The following is an 18,652-nucleotide window of genomic DNA, read 5'->3' as shown; positions in this document are numbered from 1 at the left end:
ATTTCAACCAAAACAAACATTAGCCCCTTTTCAATGCAACAAACCAAAACAAATCTAACTTTGCAAAATTGAGTCTGTAATTTTGTTGTAGGCAGATTCAGAGTAGAATGTGTAGAATTCTGTTGGCTGGGGTAGCACACAAGTGGTCTTTCAATCACCCATGAGTGTTGATATTCTTTGCTAGTTAGCGAGTTATTATCCCCGTTATAGATAAGTATAGGTCAGCAATGTGGGGTTACTGCTTTCTACAAAGCACAGCACATGTAGGCCACATTTCAGGCAGTCTTTGAAAAAACAGTCAAGTAAGAAGCTTACATCTTAATTGAAGGGGCAGTCTTGTATTTTGAGACAGGCTTGAGTATGCAAATAATAAGTATGTCAATAAGAAAGGGGTTTCTTGTATCATACAACACAATACAATGTAATTTACAGTCACCTATTTGGCCCATAGTGTTACAGATCAAGTAAAAAATGATATCAATAATGTAAAAACATTTTTTTAAGTCTCATGCAATGTAGGCCTACATTGAACACTACATATATACTGTAGGCTATATCATATAAGTCAAAGGCTATTTCCATGTGGAAGTGGGATTTGCTCCATTAGTTTTGTTGGTAGGTCTACATTATGCTAAAATAACCACAAAAGCCTATTGGCTACTGGCTAAAACTGTAAAGGTACAGCCTCAGTGTTCACTGTAAATGCACGCCGGAAGTTGCTAAAAATTCTCACAACTTTCAAGTTTCCACTCACAAGACCTAAAATTTGCTCAGTCCCCCAAAATATTAGAGGGAACATCAGTGAAAAGCGTGATTTAGAAGATAGGAAGATACATTTTTCATTAGAGAAGAATAGATACATTTTTCAATGCTTGTTAAGGATACTATAGTTTCACATTGGCTTTATTAACTGCAAAAGGTAAGATGTGTTTTTAATTCTGGTGCCGCACTACACACACAAGCTTGTTAGCAAGCTAGCTCTGGTCCAGTCAACTCTCAAAAATTCAAAGACATTCAAAGCCGCTCCTCTGTAGGTAGCGTATAATTCTGTGGGCTTGATTCAGATAATGCATGTCATAACAAGACATTCAACGCTTCAAGCAGCCTCCTCCTCCACCCTCTCTCAATCTCTCCCCGCCTGCATCTCGTGCTCTACACTAGTCTGTCCACCGCACATGTAAACAACTATCTTGCCCGCTACATGGCAAGCTGCTCTATCTGCACTGATTGGCGAAGTAATTGAATTAGCTAAATGTAAAAAACAATCAACTTTACAGGTTAAAAAAGAAACCGAAAGGAATTATATAAACCATCACTTTTGGGGGGGGGGGGGGGGTTGAAATGGTTTAGCACCTTATTTTGCTGGTCGGAACAGTGGAACGGAACAATTTTGGGGGGGTTTTGTTCAGAATGAAACGATTGGAAAATAAGTTTGGTTCCAAACCCTAGTGCAAATAATCTCTGAACCTCATGTTTGTGCTGGTGGACAGCTAAGGACGCTGTTTAACAGTTTTATGGCCTGGAGGTAGAAGCTGTCTGAGACCAGATGCTCTGCTACCGTCTGCCCACACTGGATAGGGCAAGCAGAAGCATCAGTCAAAGACAGAGCCAAAGTATCTTGTCCTTAAGCCTCACCATCCCTTGCAGGCTTTTAGACCTTAAGTGGCTCAGTGGTGTTCTATAAAGCCGGCAGTGTTCATAAATATCTCATAGAGACTTGTAAATGTAAGTGGAATGATGCTGTCTAGTCTCACTAGACACATCCCACTGGGCACTGACGTCAATTTCATTTAAATTTATTTTTATTTTATTTATTTCACCTTTATTTAACCAGGTAGGCTAGTTGAGAACAAGTTCTCATTTGCAACTGCGACCTGGCCAAGATAAAGCATAGCAGTGTGAACAGACAACACAGAGTTACACATGGAGTAAGCAATTAACAAGTCAATAACACAGTAGAAAAAAAAATGGGCAGTCTATATACAATGTGTGCAAAAGGCATGAGGTAGGCGAATAATACAATTTTGCAGATTAACACTGGGGTGATAAATGATCAGATGGTCATGTACAGGTAGAGATATTGGTGTGCAAAAGAGCAGAAAGGTAAATAAATAAATAAAATAAAAAACAGTATAAAAAACAGTATAAAAACAGTATGGGGATGAGGTAGGTGAAAATGGGTGGGCTATTTACCAATAGACTATGTACAGCTGCAGCGATCGGTTAGCTGCTCGGATAGCTGATGTTTGAAGTTGGTGAGGGAGATAAAAGTCTCCAACTTCAGCGATTTTTGCAGTTCATTCCAGTCACAGGCAGCAGAGTACTGGAACGAGAGGCGGCCAAATGAGGTGTTGGCTTTAGGGATGATCAGTGAGATACACCTGCTGGAGCGTGTGCTACGGATGGGTGTTGCCATCGTGACCAGTGAACTGAGATAAGGCGGAGCTTTACCTAGCATGGACTTGTAGATGACCTGGAGCCAGTGGGTCTGGCGACGAATATGATGGGTGCTTTGGTGACAAAACGGATGGCACTATGATAGACTGCATCCAGTTTGCTGAGTAGAGTGTTGGAAGCCATTTTGTAGATGACATCGCCGAAATCGAGGATCGGTAGGATAGTCAGTTTTACTAGGGTAAGCTTGGCGGCGTGAGTGAAGGAGGCTTTGTTGCGGAATAGAAAGCCGACTCTTGATTTGATTTTTCGATGGAGATGTTTGATGTGAGTCTGGAAGGAGAGTTTGCAGTCTAGGACACCTAGGTAATGTCCACATATTCAAGGTCGAACTGGAGGCATCCAGGGTGGTTTATGCTAGTCGGGCATGCGGGTGCAGGCAGCGATCACTCTTGGAGGCCAAAACGGATGGCAGGATCCAGTTTGCTGAGTAGAGTGTTGCATTTTGAATGACTCGCCAGGTTAGATAGCACAGGTCCTGAAGGAGGCCGAAATTTGATATTGAGATGTTTGATGTCAGGCAGAGGTGGATCCAGGGTGGTGATGCTAGAATCGCCAGGCAGCGAGCAAGAGCAACATCATTGATATATACAGAGAAAAGAGTCGGCAGGGAATCGCCGAGAATTGAACCCTGTGGCACATAGAGACTGCCAGAGGACCGGACAGCATGCCCTCCGATTTGACACACTGAACTCTGTCTGCAAAGTAATTGGTGAACCAGGCAAGGCAGTCATCCGAGAAACCGAGGCTATTGAGTCTGCCGATAAGAATATGGTGATTGACAGAGTCGAAAGCCTTGGCGAGGTCGATGAAGACGGCTGCACAGTACTGTCTTTTATCGATGGCGGTTATGATATCGTTTAGTACCTTGAGCGTGGCTGAGGTGCACCCGTGAACGGCTCGAAACCAGATTGCACAGCGGAGAAGGTACGGTGGGATTCGAGATGGTCAGTGACCTGTTTGTTGACTTGGCTTTCAAGACCTTAGATAGGCAGGGCAGGATGGATATAGGTCTATAGCAGTTTGGGTCCAGGGTGTCTCCCCTTTGAAGAGGGGGATGACTGCGGCAGCTTTCAATCCTTGGGGATCTCAGACGATATGAAAGAGAGGTTGAACAGGCTGGTAATAGGGGTTGCGACAATGGCGGCAGATAGTTTCAGAAATAGAGGGTCCAGATTGTCAAGCCCAGCTGATTTGTACGGGTCTAGGTTTTGCAGCTCTTTCAGAACATCTGCTATCTGGATTTGGGTAAAGGAGAACCTGGAGAGGCTTGGGCGAGGAGCTGCGGGGGGGGGGCGGAGCTGTTGGCCGAGGTTGGAGTAGCCAGGCGGAAGGCATGGCCAGCCGTTGAGAAGTGCTTATTGAAGCTTTCGATAATCGTGGATTTATCGGTGGAGACCGTTACCTAGCCTCAGTACAGTGGGCAGCTGGGAGGAGGTACTCTTGTTCTCCATGGACTTCACAGTGTCCCAGAACTTTTTGGAGTTGGAGCTACAGGATGCAAACTTCTGCCTGAAGAAGCTGGCCTTAGCTTTCCTGACTGACTGCGTGTATTGGTTCCTGACTTCCCTGAACAGTTGCATATCACGGGGGCTATTCGATGCTATTGCAGTCCGCCACAGGATGTTTTTGTGCTGGTCGAGGGCAGTCAGGTCTGGAGTGAACCAAGGGCTGTATCTGTTCTTGGTTCTGCATTTTTTGAACGGAGCATGCTTATCTAAAATGGTGAGGAAGTTACTTTTAAAGAATGACCAGGCATCCTCAACTGACGGGATGAGGTCAATGACGTGGAAACAATGTTTATTCAACCAGTGTGTGCCCAGTGGGATAGGAGCGTGTAAAGAACAACCTTCCATTGGTTGGTATTCATTTACCATGGTGCAAGACCTCTTTTTTGATCTATTTTTTATTTCACCTTTATTTAACCAGGTAGGCTAGTTGAGAACAAGTTCTCATTTGCAACCGCGACCTGGCCAAGATAAAGCATAGCATTGTGAACAGACAACAACACAGAGTTACACATGGAGTAAACAATAAACAAGTCAATAACATAGTAGAGAAAAAAAAGAATCTATATACATTGTGTGCAAAAGGCATGAGGAGGTAGGCAATAAATAGACAGAGGAGTGAATAATTACCATTTAGCAGATTAACACTGGAGTGATACATGATCAGATGAACATGTGCAGGTAGAGATACTGGTGTGCAAAAGAGCAGAAAAGTAAATATAATAAAAACAGTATTGGGGTGAGGTAGGTAAATTGGGTGGGCTATATACCGATGGACTATGTACAGCTGCAGCGATCGGTTAGCTGCTCAGATAGCAGATGTTTAAAGTTTGTGAGGGAGATAAAAGTCCAACTTCAGCAATTTTTGCAATTCGTTCCAGTCACAGACAGCAGAGAACTGGAAGGAAAGGCGGCCAAATTAGGTTTTGGCTTTAGGGATGATCAGTGAGATACACCTGCTGGAGTGCGTGCTATGGGTGGGTGTTGCCATTGTGACCAGTGAACTGAGATAAGGCAGAGCTTTACCTAGCATAGGCTTGTAGATGACCTGGAGCCAGTGGGTCTGGCGACGAATATGTAGCAAGGGCCAGCCGACTAGAGCATACAGGTCGCAGTGGTGGGTGGTATAAGGTGCTTTAGTAACAAAACGGATGGCACTGTGATAAACTGCATCCAGTTTGCTGAGTAGAGTATTGGAAGCTATTTTGTAGATGATATCGCCGAAGTCGAGGATCGGTAGGATAGTCAGTTTTACTAGGGTAAGTTTGGCGGCGTGAGTGAAGGAGGCTTTGTTGCGAAATAGAAAGCTGACTCTCGATTTGATTTTGGATTGGAGATGTTTGATATGAGTCTGGAAGGAGAGTTTGCAGTCTAGCCAGACACCTAGGTACTTATAGATGTCCACATATTCTAGGTCGGAACCATCCAGGGTGGTGATGCTAGTCGGGCGTGCGGGTGCAGGCAGCGAACGGTTGAAAAGCATGCATGTGGTTTTACTAGCGTTTAAGAGCAGTTGGAGACCACGGAAGGAGTGTTGTATGGCATTGAAGCTCGTTTGGAGGTTAGATAACACAGTGTCCAAGGAAGGGCCAGAAGTATACAGAATGGTGTCGTCTGCGTAGAGGTGGATCAGGGAATCGCCCGCAACAAGAGCAACATCATTGATATATACAGAGAAAAGAGTCGGCCCGAGAATTGAACCCTGTGGTACCCCCATAGAGACTGCCAGAGGACCGGACAACATGCCCTCCGATTTGACACACTGAACTCTGTCTGCAAAGTAGTTGGTGAACCAGGCAAGGCAGTTATTAGAAAAACCGAGGCTACCGATAAGTCTGCCGATAAGAATATGATGTTTGACAGAGTCGAAAGCCTTGGCCAGGTTGATGAAGATGGCTGCACAGTACTGTCTTTTATCGATGGCGGTTATGATATTGTTTAGTACCTTGAGAGTGGCTGAGGTGCACCCCTGACCGGCTCGGAAACCGGATTGCACAGCGGAGAAGGTACGGTGGGATTTGAGATGGTCAGTGATCTGTTTGTTGACTTGGCTTTCGAAGACCTTAGATAGGCAGGGCAGGATGGATTTAGGTCTGTAACAGTTTGGGTCCAGGATGTCTCCCCCTTTGAAGAGGGGGATGACCGCGGCAGCTTTCCAAATCCTTGGGGATCTCAGATGATACGAAGGAGAGGTTGAACAGGCTGGTAATAGGGGTTGCGACAATGGCGGCGGACAGTTTCAGAAATAGAGGGTCCAGATAGTCAGGCCCAGCTGATTTGTATGGGTCTATGTTTTGCTGCTCTTTCAGAACATCTGCTATCTGGATTTGGGTAAAGGAGAAGCTGGGGAGGCTTGGGCGAGTAGCTGCGGGGTGGGCGGAGCTGTTGGCCGAGGTTGGAGTAGCCAGGAGGAAGGCATGGCCAGCCGTTGAGAAATGCTTGTTGAAGTTTTCGATTATCATGGATTTTTCGGTAGTGACCATGTTACCTAGACTCAGTGCAGTGGGCAGCTGGGAGGAGGTGCTCTTGTTCTCCATGGACTTTACAGTGTCCCAGAACTTTTTGGACAGGATGCAAATTTCTGCTTGAAAAAGCTGGCCTTTGCTTTCCTGACTGACTGCGTGTATTGGTTCCTGACTTCCCTGAACAGTTGCGTATCGTGGGGACTATTCAATGCTATTGCAGTACGCTACAGGATGTTTTTGTGCTGGTCGAGGGCAGTCAGGTCTGGAGTGAACCAAGGGCTATATCTGTTCTTAGTTCTGCATTTTTGGAACGGAGCATGCTTATCTAAGATGGTGAGGAAGTTACTTTTAAAGAATGACCAGGCATCCTCAACTGATGGGATGAGGTCAATATCCTTCCAGGATACCCGGGCCAGGTCGATTAGAAAGGCCTGCTCGCAGAAGTTTTAGGGAGCGTTTGACAGTGATGAGGGGTGGTCGTTTGACCGCGGACCCGTAGCGGATACAGGCAATGAGGCAGTGATCGCTGAGATCCTGATTGAAGACAGCAGAGGTGTATTTGGAGGGCAAGCTGGTCAGAATAATGTATATTAGGGTGCCCATGTTTAGGGTTGTACCTGGTGGGTTCCTTGATGATTTGTGTGAGATTGAGGGCATCTAGCTTAGATTGTAGGACTGCCGGGGTGTTAAGCATATCCCAGTTTAGGTCACCTAACAGAACAAACTCTGAAGCTAGATGGGGGGCGATCATTTCACAGATGGTGTCCAGGGCACAGCTGGGAGCTGAGGGGGGTCGGTAAGCAGGCGGCAGCAGTGAGAGACTTATTTCTGGAGAGATTCATTTTTAAAATTAGAAGTTCGAACTGTTTGGGTATAGACCTGGAAAGTATGACAGAACATTGCAGGCTATCTCTGCAGTAGATTGCAACTCCTCCCACTTTGGTAGTTCTATCTTGACGGAAAATGTTATAGTTGGGTATGGAAATCTCAGAATTTTTGGTGGCCTTCCTAAGCCAGGATTCAGACACGGCAAGGACATCAGGGTTGGCAGAGTGTGCTAAAGCAGTGAGTAAAACACACATAGGGAGGAGGTTTCTGATGTTGACATGCATGAAACCAAGGCTTTTTCGATCACAGTAGTCAACAAATGAGGGTGCCTGGGGACATGCAGGGCCTTTGTTTACCTCCACATCACCCGAGGAGCAGAGGAGGAGTAGGATGAGGGTACGGCTAAAGGCTATCAAAACTGGTCGCCTATAGCGTTGGGGACAAAGAATAAAAGGAGCAGATTTCTGGGCGTGGTAGAATAGATTCAGGGCATAATGTGCAGACAGGGGTTTGTGGGGTGCGGGTACAGCAGAGGTAAGCCCAGGCACTGGGTGATGATAAGAGAGGTTGTATCTCTGGACATGCTGGTTATAATGGGTGAGGTCACCGCATGTATGGGAGGCGGGACAAAGGAGGTATCAGAGATATGAGGAGTGGAACTAAGGGCTCCATTGTAAACTAAAACAATGATAACTAACCTGGACAACAGTATACAAGGCATATTGATATTTGAGAGAGACATACAGCAAGGTATAAAGTAATCGCAGGTCTTGATTGGGAGAGCTAGCTAAAACAACAGGTGAGACAACAACAGCTAGTCAGCTAACACAACAACAGCAGGTAAAATGGCGATGACTAGGCAGAGAGGGTCGGATTAACTACACACAGAGCCTGAGTTTGCGGCTGGGGCCGACAGATAATACATAAATAAACAGAATGGAGTACCGTGATTAATGGACAGTCCAGCAGGCATCAGCTATGTAGCCAAGTGAGCATAGTGTCCAGGGGGCAGCAGTAGATGGAACAGCTAGCCACTACGCTAGCACGCAGGCGACACAGCGTTTAAAGTTAGTAGCCCGGGGGTGGTAGGGGGGTCTGCTCAGATGGAGGCTGATTGAAGGCACAGTGGATGGAGTATTCGTCGGCAGACCAGACGTGGTGGTGCGGAGGGGCGCCGTGTCGACAGAGAATCCAAGCCAGATGGAGAAAAAGGTATTGTAGAATTTTGTTTGCTAGCCGGGAGATGTGCCTGGCTCACGGCTAACTGGTGCTAGCTTCGTGGCAGTGGCGTTAGCCACTATAGCCAATCGGTAGCAGTGGTGATCCGGTGCCAAGGTCCAGAGTTTACAGCAAAGATCCGGTGGAGTATTGGACTCTAGCCGTGTATGAGTGGGCTTCGGGTAAACAGCTGAGTAGGCCGGGAGGTGGGCCTCAGGGATAGCTTTGGTACTGGGTGCCACGGAGGGTGCAAGTTAGCTGTGAAGATTAGAAGTAAGTGGCCCAGGGATTACGGCAGGAATCCGGCATTGTTGTGGAGAGACAGTCCGATACTGGTAGATTGGCGAGTAATATCCAGGCTAAGAACAGGGCTGGTATCTGTGCAGAAGGTAAAAGCCGCTAGCAGTGGCTAACAATGACTAAATATCTTGTAGCTAATTAGCTGGTTAGCTTCTGGAGGTTCTTGAATGTGTTCTAAAGTAAAAAATAATATTGATTCCGTATCACATTGGGTGAGGCAGGTTACCGGAAGGTATAATCAAATTAAAAATCAAAAAGAGATTGAGATTAAAAAAAAAATATTTATACAAAAAATAAGAAAAATACAAAAGTACACAAGAGGATGAACAAAACACGTCTTCACTGCTACGCCATCTTGGCTCATGCTCTTATTTTTATTCATATTTGTTTTAAAATGCACTGTTGGTTAGGGGCTCGTAAGTAAGCATTTCACAATTCATTGTTGGAAAAATAACGTCCCCAAAGTAAATGGCTATTTTGTCAGGGCAAGATGCTATAATATGCATATAATTGACAACTTAGGATAGAAAACACTCTAAAGTTTCCAAAACTGTAAAAATATTGTCTGTGAGTATAACAGAACTGATGTTGCAGGAGAAAGCCTGAGAAAAATCCAAAACAGGAAGGGACTCTTATTTAGAGGCTCTGCGTTCCTATGCGTCCCTATTGAGCAGTGAATGAGATATCAACCAGATTCATTTGTTTTAACTTCTTCCCTAATGTGTCTAGTGTCACAATACATAGTTTCAGCCTTTTATTTTGAAAAATGAGCCTGAACGTCAACATTGCGTCAGTGGTCAGCTGAAGTCTCTCAGAGTGTTTTGTGCATAAAGGACAAATGCGGCCATTGTTTCTCTCTATTCTACTAAGAAGCCACCAGTCCCGGTTGATATATTATCAAATAGATATTTGAAAAACACCTTGAGGATTGATTATAAACCACGTTTGCCATGTTTCTGTCCATATTATGGAGCTAATTTGGAATATTTTTCGGCGTTGTAGTGACCGCAATTTCCGGTTGATTTCTCAGCCAAACGTGAAGAACAAACGGAGCTATTTCGCCTACAAAAATAATATTTTTGGAAAAAAGGAACATTTGCTATCTAACTGGGAGTCTCGTGAGTGAAAACATCCGAAGCTCATCAAAGGTAAACGATTTCATTTGATTGCTTTTCTGATTTTCGTGACCAGGTTGCCTGCTGCTAGCTAGTCATAATGCTATGCTAGGCTATCGATAAACTTACACAAATGCTTGTCTTGTTTTGACTGTAAAGAATATTTTCAAAATCTGAGATGACAGGGTGATTAACAAAAGGCTAAGCTGTGTTTCTATATATTTCACTTGTGATTTCATGAATAGGAATATTTTCTAGTAATATTTATGTCCGTTGCGTTATGCTAATTAGTGTCAGTTGATGATTACGCTCCCGGACCCGGGATGGGTAGTATCAAGAGTCTACACAGTCTACACCTGTTGTATTTGGCGCATGTGACTAATAAGATTTGATAAATAAAAAAATAAAAAAAGACTGTGGTACATTATTTTGTATTAGCGTCCCACCTGGCCAACATCCAGTGAAATTGCAGTGCCCAAAATCCCAAAATACTAAATTCAAATATTTAACATTCTTGAAAATATATGTTATACATCAAAATAAAGCTTAACTTCTTGTTAATCCAGCCGCTGTGTCAGATTTCAAAAAGGCTTTACGGCGAAAGCAAACCATGCGATTATCTGAGGACAGCGCCCTGCATACAAACACATGAAAATCATATTTCAACCAGGCAGGTGCGCCACAAAAGTCAGAAATAGAGATATAATGAATGCCTTACCTTTGAAGATCTTCTTCTGTTGGCACTCCAAAATGTCCCAGAAACATCACAAATGGTCCTTTTGTTCGATAATGTCCTTCTTTATGTCCCAAAAATGTCAATTTATTTGGCGCGTTTGATTCAGGAATACACCGGTTTCAACTCGCCCAACATGCCTACAAAGTATCTAATATGTTACCTGTAAACTTGGTCCAAACATTTCAAAGAACGTTCCTAATCCATCCTCAGGTACCCTAAAACGTAAATAATTGATCAAATTTAAGATGGAATAAACTGTTTCTAATACCGGATAAAAACAATGGGAAGCACGCTCCAGTTCACGCTCACCAAAACAGTAGAGTCCACCTGGAGTGACACAATGACTTCTTAACCTCATAGTCCGACCAAACCCGTATGCGGTAGCGTAACTACAGCCTCAAGCTCATTAGCATAACGCAACGTTAGCGATTTCTAAAAATCGCAAATGAAATGAAATAAATATGCCTGTTCTCAAGCTTATCCTTTTCTTAACAATCCTGTCGTCTCAGATTTTCAAAATATGCTTTAGAACCAGAGAAAATCACTCATTTGTGTAAGAGTGGTGATAGCTAGCTTAGCATTAGCGTTAGCATTTAGCACGCAACATATTCACAAAAACCAGCCAAGGAATCAAATAAAATAATTTACCTTTGAAGAACTTCAGATGTTTCAATGAGGAGACTCTCAGTTACATAGCAGATGTCCAGTTTTTCCTGAAAGATTCTTGTGTAGGACACATCGTTCCCTTTTGTTACTATGCATATGGCTACCGAAACTAACCGAAAATTCAGTCACCTACATGTCGAACTTTTTTCCGAATTAACTCCATAATATCGACTGAAACATGGAAAACGTTGTTTGAATCAATCCTGAAGGTGGTTTGTCATATTTCTCTCCATTGAAAGCACCGTCCTTGTAGCCTGGTTTGTTCTGAGATTTGAATGGAAAAATACCGGGACCTGACTTTTGCTCACCGATTGCCACGCAGACACCAAGCGGGACACCTAGTAAATGTAGTCCCTTATGGTCAATCTTCCAATGATATGCCTACAAATACGTCACAATGCTGCAGAGACCTTGGGGAAACAAGATAAAGTGTCCGTTCATTCCTGTCGCATTCACAGCCATATAAGGCGATCATGGAAAACGTAGCCTCAGAAATCCTGTGCATTTCCTGGTCGGTCATACATCTTTGTTTTGCCCGAAGCATTTGTTCTAAGGGACTCACAGTGAAAATCTTTGCATTTCTGGAAACGTAAGACTGTCTTCTTTCCAAAACTATCAATTCCAAGCATATTCGAGCATCTTTTCGTGACAAAATATTGCGCTTAAAACGGGCACGTCTTTTTATCCAAAAATGAAATACTGCCCCTAGAGTCTTAAGAGGTTAATTTCTCAAAAGAAAAACATCGAACAATTTCTAAAGACTGTTGACATCTAGTGGAAGCTATAGGAACTGCAACCAGGTTCCTAATAATAAGGGAGTCCCATAGAAAACAATTGGAAAATCCTATGACCTCAAAAAAAAAATTCTGGATGGTTTGTCCTCAGGGTTTTGCCTGCCATATCAGTTATGTTATACTCACAGACAATATTGTAATAGTTTTAGAACCTTTAGAGTGTTTTATATCCAATTATACCAATTATATGCATATCCTAGATTCTGGGCCTGAGTAACAGGCCGTTTACTTTGGGCATGCTTTTCATCTGGATGTCAAAAAACTGCCCCCTACCCCAGAGAGGTTAAAGCTGAATATAACCTCACTGTAAAGCTCAGGAGCAACAAACCCCATTTAGCAAAAAATCATGTCTATAAAGTCCAGTACATGTGTGTCAAAAAAGGTGCTATCTAGAACCTAAAAGGGTCTTCGGCTATCCCCCATGGGAGAACCCGTTGAATAACTATTTTTGGTTCCAGGTAGAACCCTATTGGGTTCCATGTAGAACTTTTTCGACAACCAAAGAACCAGTTTGGAACCCTTTTTTCTAAGAGTGTAGCAATATTCCAATGGCCAAATGTGCTTATTTGATTTTTTTATCTACTTAACCATAATTTATCCAGCTCATTCAGATAATTCAGAGCCAACTCTCATTGGTGTTAATGGCCTAAGCATAATGCAAACCTTTCATAAGATTAAGGTCCAATGTTTTATTATGTTTTATCAACTTATACATCATCTGGTTTATCTTTTCTCTCTTTCTGTATTTCTCTTTCTTCCTCTGTCCCCTCAGAATTTGCTGATTCTGGTGAGTTACTTTTCTATCTCTTTTTTACCCCTTGTAAGCTAACCATTGTAACAATACATGCTATACTGACCATCTTGCATGCATGGGACCGGGAGATACATTGGGGCCAAACACTGAGAGAGCTAGGTACATGATTTGTCCTTTGACACACGTCCAAAAAAAGTAGAGGACAGAGGACTATAGAAAGACCAAAAACAGTCCGTGGCTGACCATTGCTCACTGTGTCTGTGGTGTGTTTGCCCAGTTGAGGAGAAGATTCTTGCCACTTTGATTCCTTAATAAATCTACATGTTTTCAGGATGACACAAACAGCATGTAATTGTATTTTAGTCTCTGACACTAACAATACTGTCTTTTGGCAGCTTGGCATGTTCAAAAAAAGGTGTTAGTATTATGGTCAGCTAGCTAGTCATAGCGTGTAACAAACCACACCTAACCTTACACTTTGAGTGTCTTTGTACTTATAGACATTCCTTTTGACTTAGAAGTCAAGACAAAAATGACACAAATATTTGGGAAATGTGTTTAGAAATCCTTGCAGTGTCAGGCACAGTTTTTCATTACATTTATTTTTCAATCACATTGCTGCATTTTGTACTGTAAGTGGTATATTTTCTAAACTGTAAATGCAAAACTTTAAACTGATGGCACTTGTAATGTAACCATGGATGTTTAACTTGCACAAATGGGTAATTTGGTCATTATAGAGTTGTATCATTTCTGTTTTGTAATTGGTTCCTGAATGTATTGTGTTCATCCTGTTTTATTGAAGGTCCTTTTTGGAAGAGACAATTCAAGTCTGACTACGCCCTGTGCTATTATTACACACCACAACTGTCAGCACACTCTATCTCTTTTTCCATCAGTGTGGCGCTAAAAACAATATCACTTAGGAGCTGCATCAAATATTGAACTGCAGAAAACAGGGAGGGGTTGGCAACATTGAACATTTTGGTTTTGTGCCTGAGCTCTCTTTGAATAGCAAAATCATGTCATAGTAACCAGCACAGCCTTACAGTACATCTAAGTTCTTAACCAGACCTCTGATCCGACCACAGTCTTGTCATCTGTGGAGTTCTGTTGAATATTCATAGCTGAGATCAGCTTCATTGTCAGAGGTTTACACAGATCTGTGACTGGGGGAATATAACTTTTGGGATAAATAAAACTAAATGTGTGCTCCATCTCGATCTAGTTCGCAATTTAGATAGCTAGTTGAATAATTTTAACTCAGTCCTGAACATGGTATACACTGGGAAAACATAAAAATATAAAATAGTGGCACGAAGTCATGTTGTCATGTCAACAAAACGTGAACGACAGGGTTGGTAGCTCATCCCAGAGCACGCTCTGGCAGAGCATATGATGAAGAACAAAGACGCTATGCTCGTTCGCTAATAGAAAAAAATATGCTATCTAGAACCTTTTTAAAGGCTTATTCGGCTAGCCCCATAGGAGAACCCTTTTTGGTTCCATGTTTTTTAAAATTGAACTAGGCAAGTCAGTTTAGAACAAATTTCTATTTAAATGACTGCCTACACTGGCCAAACCTGGACAACGCTGGGCCAATTGTGTGCCGCCCTATGGGACTCCCAATCACGGCCGGTTGTGGTACAGCCTTGATTCAAACCAGCGTGTCTGTAGTGATGGCTCTAGCACTGAGATGCAGTGTCTTAGACCGCTGCACCACTCAGGAGCTCCGTGTAGAACCTTTTCCCCAGAAAAGAGTTCTACCTGGAACCCATAAGGGTTCTATCTGGAAACAAAAATGGTTATCCTATGGGAACAGCCAAAGAACCCTTTTGGAGCACTTTTTTCTAAGAGAGTACTGCATGATGTGATAGGATCCGGAAGCAGCTAGGTTTAGCATCTCTTTAGAAATCAACAACTTGTGTTAGTCACAAATTCAGAAATGATAGTAGACAAAATAAATGACCTAATACAATACAATTTGGTGCTTTGTCTTGGAGGGACAAAAGCCAAGCTGACGTTTGACTAGGTATGCGGTACAAGCCCCGCATTCATTGATGAATAGGCATCATAATGTTACAGGGCGATGTGCTCACTGTAGTGCTCACTGTAGCACTTTGAGATAGTTTTTCAATGAAATGCGCATTATACATTCAATGTACAAGGAATGTGCTTACTTATTTATTCTGCCCACTCAAGCGCTTAAATGATTGAAGTTATTATGATTTGTAAACATGAAACCAACTTTTAAATGTGCTGATGGCCCCAACTTGGATTGCTTGAGGAAATATTTTTGTATTACATTTATACTTTTTGTACTACAACAATATTTAATACATTCTCAACGTATTTCAATGACAAAAAAAGGGTCATAGACTTACATGGGGAATATTACACCATTTAACCTATAAACACCAAACCAATGTTGCGATGTTCAGACTGACCCAACTTTGATTCCTTGTCAAAGGTTTTTTGATACTATGTCTACTTTTTGAATTATAAATGTTCATAGAAGCCCCATAGGTTTGAATGGGAATTATTTGGATTTGCCACTGCTCCAACTTAGATGGCTTGCATTCAGATTTATGATAGTATTGGTTATTTTCCTACTATAACGATTTGAAATTTTCATAAAATAATGTGTTTGAATGGGAACAATAGGAAGACAGTAATAGCTATTCAAAATAGTCCTGCTCCTTGTCCAATTAAGCTACAAGACCAACTTTGAAATGTCCAGGCTATTCTTACTTCAAACTATAGAACTATAACTGGTCTAAACAAAAAATATAAACTTAACATGCAACAATTTCAAAGATTTTACTGAGTTACAGTTCATTTAAGACAATCAGTCAAGTAAAGTAAATTCATTGGGCCCATTTGAGTAATTTAGGAGATGCTCTTATCCAGAGCAACTTATACATGTATACATGTTTGTATTGGTTCCCCGTGGGAATCAAACCCACAACCCTGGCGCCATGCTCTACCATCTGAGCCACAGGGGACCACCATTTGCCTCATACAGTCTCCTTCGCATAGAGTTGATCAGGCTGTTGATGGTGGCCTGTAGAACATTGTCCCACTCCTCTTCAATGGCTGTGCGAAGTTGCTGGATATTGGCGGGAACTGAAACACGCTGTCGTACACATCAATCGAGAGCATCCCAGACATGCTCAATCGGTGACATGTCTAGTCATGCTGTGCATTATCATGCTGATTGAAACATGAGGTGATGGCGGCGGATGAATGGCATGTCAATGGGCCTCAGGATCTCGTCATAGTATCTTTGTGCATTCAAATTGCCATCGATAAAATGCAATTGTGTTTGTTGTCCATAGTATATGCCTTCCCATAATATAACCCCACCAACCCAATGGTGCACTCTGTTCACAACGTTGACATCAGAAAACCGCTCACCTACACACTTCTCCAGCATGCCAGTGGCCATTGAAGGTGAGCATTTGCCCACTGAAGTCGGTTTCGACGCTGAACTGTGGTCAGGTCAAGACCCTGGTGAGGACAACGAGAAGGCAGATGAGCTTCCCTAAGACGGTTTCTGTGCAGAATTTCTTTGGTTGTGCAAACCCACAGTTTCATCAGCTGTCCGGGTGGCTGGTCTCAGACATTCCGAACAGGTGAAGAAGCCTGATGTGGAGGTCCTGGGCTGGCATGGTTACACGTGGTCTACGGTTATGAGGCTGGTTGGACGTACTGCCAAACTCTCTAAAACAAGGCTTATGGTGGAGAAATTAACATTCAATTCTCTGGCAACAGCTCTGGTGGACATTCCTGCAGTCAGCATGCACATTGCACGCTCCATCAAAACTTGAGACATCTGTGGCATTGTGTTGTATGACAAAACTGCACATTTTATTGTCCCAAAACATGGTGCACCTGTGTAAGGCTCATGTTGTTCAATTAGCTTCATGGGGCTCCCGAGTGGAGCAGCGATCTAAGACACTGCATCTCAGTGCTAGAAATGTCACTACAGACCCTGGTTCAATTCCAGGCTGTATCACAACAGGACATGATTGGGAGTTCCATAGGGCGGTGCACAATTGGCCCAGTGTCACCTGGGGTAGGCCGTCATTGTAAATAAGAAATTGTTCTTTAACTGACTTGCCTAGTTAAAAAAAAAATTAAAATGTATATGCCACACCTGTCAGGTAGATGGATTATGTTGGCAAAGGAGAAATTCTCACTAACAGGAATGCTAACAATTTGAGAAATAAGCTTCTTGTGCATATGGAACAGTTAATATTTCTGTTCAGTTTATATTTGCATACTTTAGCATAAAACCTACAACCAACAGTATATCTTGAACTTTTCAAGCTAGAGTCACCAAACCAACTTTCACATGTTCAAACTATCCAATCCTATCATCAATCAATCAATCAATCAATCAATCTTTCCATCGCAATTTAAGCTACAACACCAACTTTCAAATGTTCACTCTATCATAACTTCAAAGTCTTTAAAACACTTATAAACTATAATTATATTCATTAGCTCATATTAGCAAAGCATAACTTTTGAACCATTAAAACTAGACACCTAAACTACATTAACATGTTCAGGCTATCATATTCTATCAATCAATCAAAGAATTCTCCCATCTAAATCAAATCACATTTTATTGGTTTCATACACACGTTTCGCAGATGTTATTGCGGGTGTAGCAAAATGCTTGTCTTTCTAGCTCTGACAGTGCAGTAATATCTAACAAGTAATATCTAACAATTTCACAACATATACTCAATACACACAAATCTAAGGAATTAGAATATATAAATATATGGACGAGCAATGTTAGAGCGGCATAGACTAAGATACAGTAGAATAGTATACAGTATATACATATGAGATGAGTAATACAAAATATGTAAACATTATTAAAGTGACTAGTGTTCCATTAATTAAAGTCAAATCAAATCAAATCAAATTTTATTTGTCACATACACATGGTTAGCAGATGTTAATGCGAGTTTAGCGAAATGCTTGTGCTTCTAGTTCCGACAATGCAGTAATAACCAACAAGTAATCTAACTAACAATTCCAAAACTACTGTCTTATACACAGTGTAAGGGGATAAAGAATATGTACATAAGGATATATGAATGAGTGATGGTACAGAGCAGCATAGGCAAGATACAGTAGATGGTATCGAGTACAGTATATACATATGAGATGAGTATGTAAACAAAGTGACATAGTTAAAGTGGCTAGTGATACATGTATTACATAAGGATGCAGTCGATGATATAGAGTACAGTATATACGTATGCATATGAGATGAATAATGTAGGGTAAGTAACATTATATAAGGTAGCATTGTTTAAAGTGGCTAGTGATATATTTACATCATTTACATCAAGTGATTTCAAGTCGATGCATATATGCAGCAGCCTCTAATGTGCTACTGATGGCTATTTAACAGTCTGATGGCCTTGAGATAGAAGCTGTTCCTCTGTCTCTTGGTCCCAGGTTTGATGCACCTGCACTGACCTCGTCTTCTGGATAATAGTGGGGTGAATAGGCAAGTGGCTCGGGTGGTCGTTGTCCTTGATGATCTTTTTGGCCTTCCTGTGACATCGGGTGCTGTAGGTGTCCCGGAGGGCAGATATTTTGCCCCCGAGGAGGTGTTGGGAAGACCACACCACCCTCTGGAGAAACCTGCAGTTTTGGGCGGTGCAGTTGCCGTACCAGGTGGTGATACAGCCCAACAGGATGCTCTCAATTGTGCATCTGTAAACGTTTGTGGGGGTTTTAGGTGCCAAACCAAATTTCTTCAGCCTCCTGAGGTTCATCACCACA

At 42.4% G+C, this 18,652-nt stretch overlaps 1 protein-coding gene across 1 annotated transcript in view; it reads left to right on the top strand.

The window, feature by feature from the left end:
* Nucleotides 1–18,652, top strand: part of LOC115138223 (sodium/potassium/calcium exchanger 2-like) — a 166,780-nt gene that overhangs the window by 89,078 nt on the left and 59,050 nt on the right. Inside the window, exon 5 of the mRNA XM_029674840.2 lies at nt 12,857–12,871. Coding sequence (XP_029530700.1) covers nt 12,857–12,871 — 15 coding nt within the window. The remainder of the gene's footprint in view (nt 1–12,856; nt 12,872–18,652) is intronic.

This window comes from Oncorhynchus nerka, linkage group LG12 (assembly GCF_034236695.1).
Source record: "Oncorhynchus nerka isolate Pitt River linkage group LG12, Oner_Uvic_2.0, whole genome shotgun sequence".
Classification (NCBI taxonomy): Eukaryota; Metazoa; Chordata; class Actinopteri; order Salmoniformes; family Salmonidae; genus Oncorhynchus; species Oncorhynchus nerka.
This window is presented reverse-complemented; position numbering and strand designations above follow the sequence as displayed.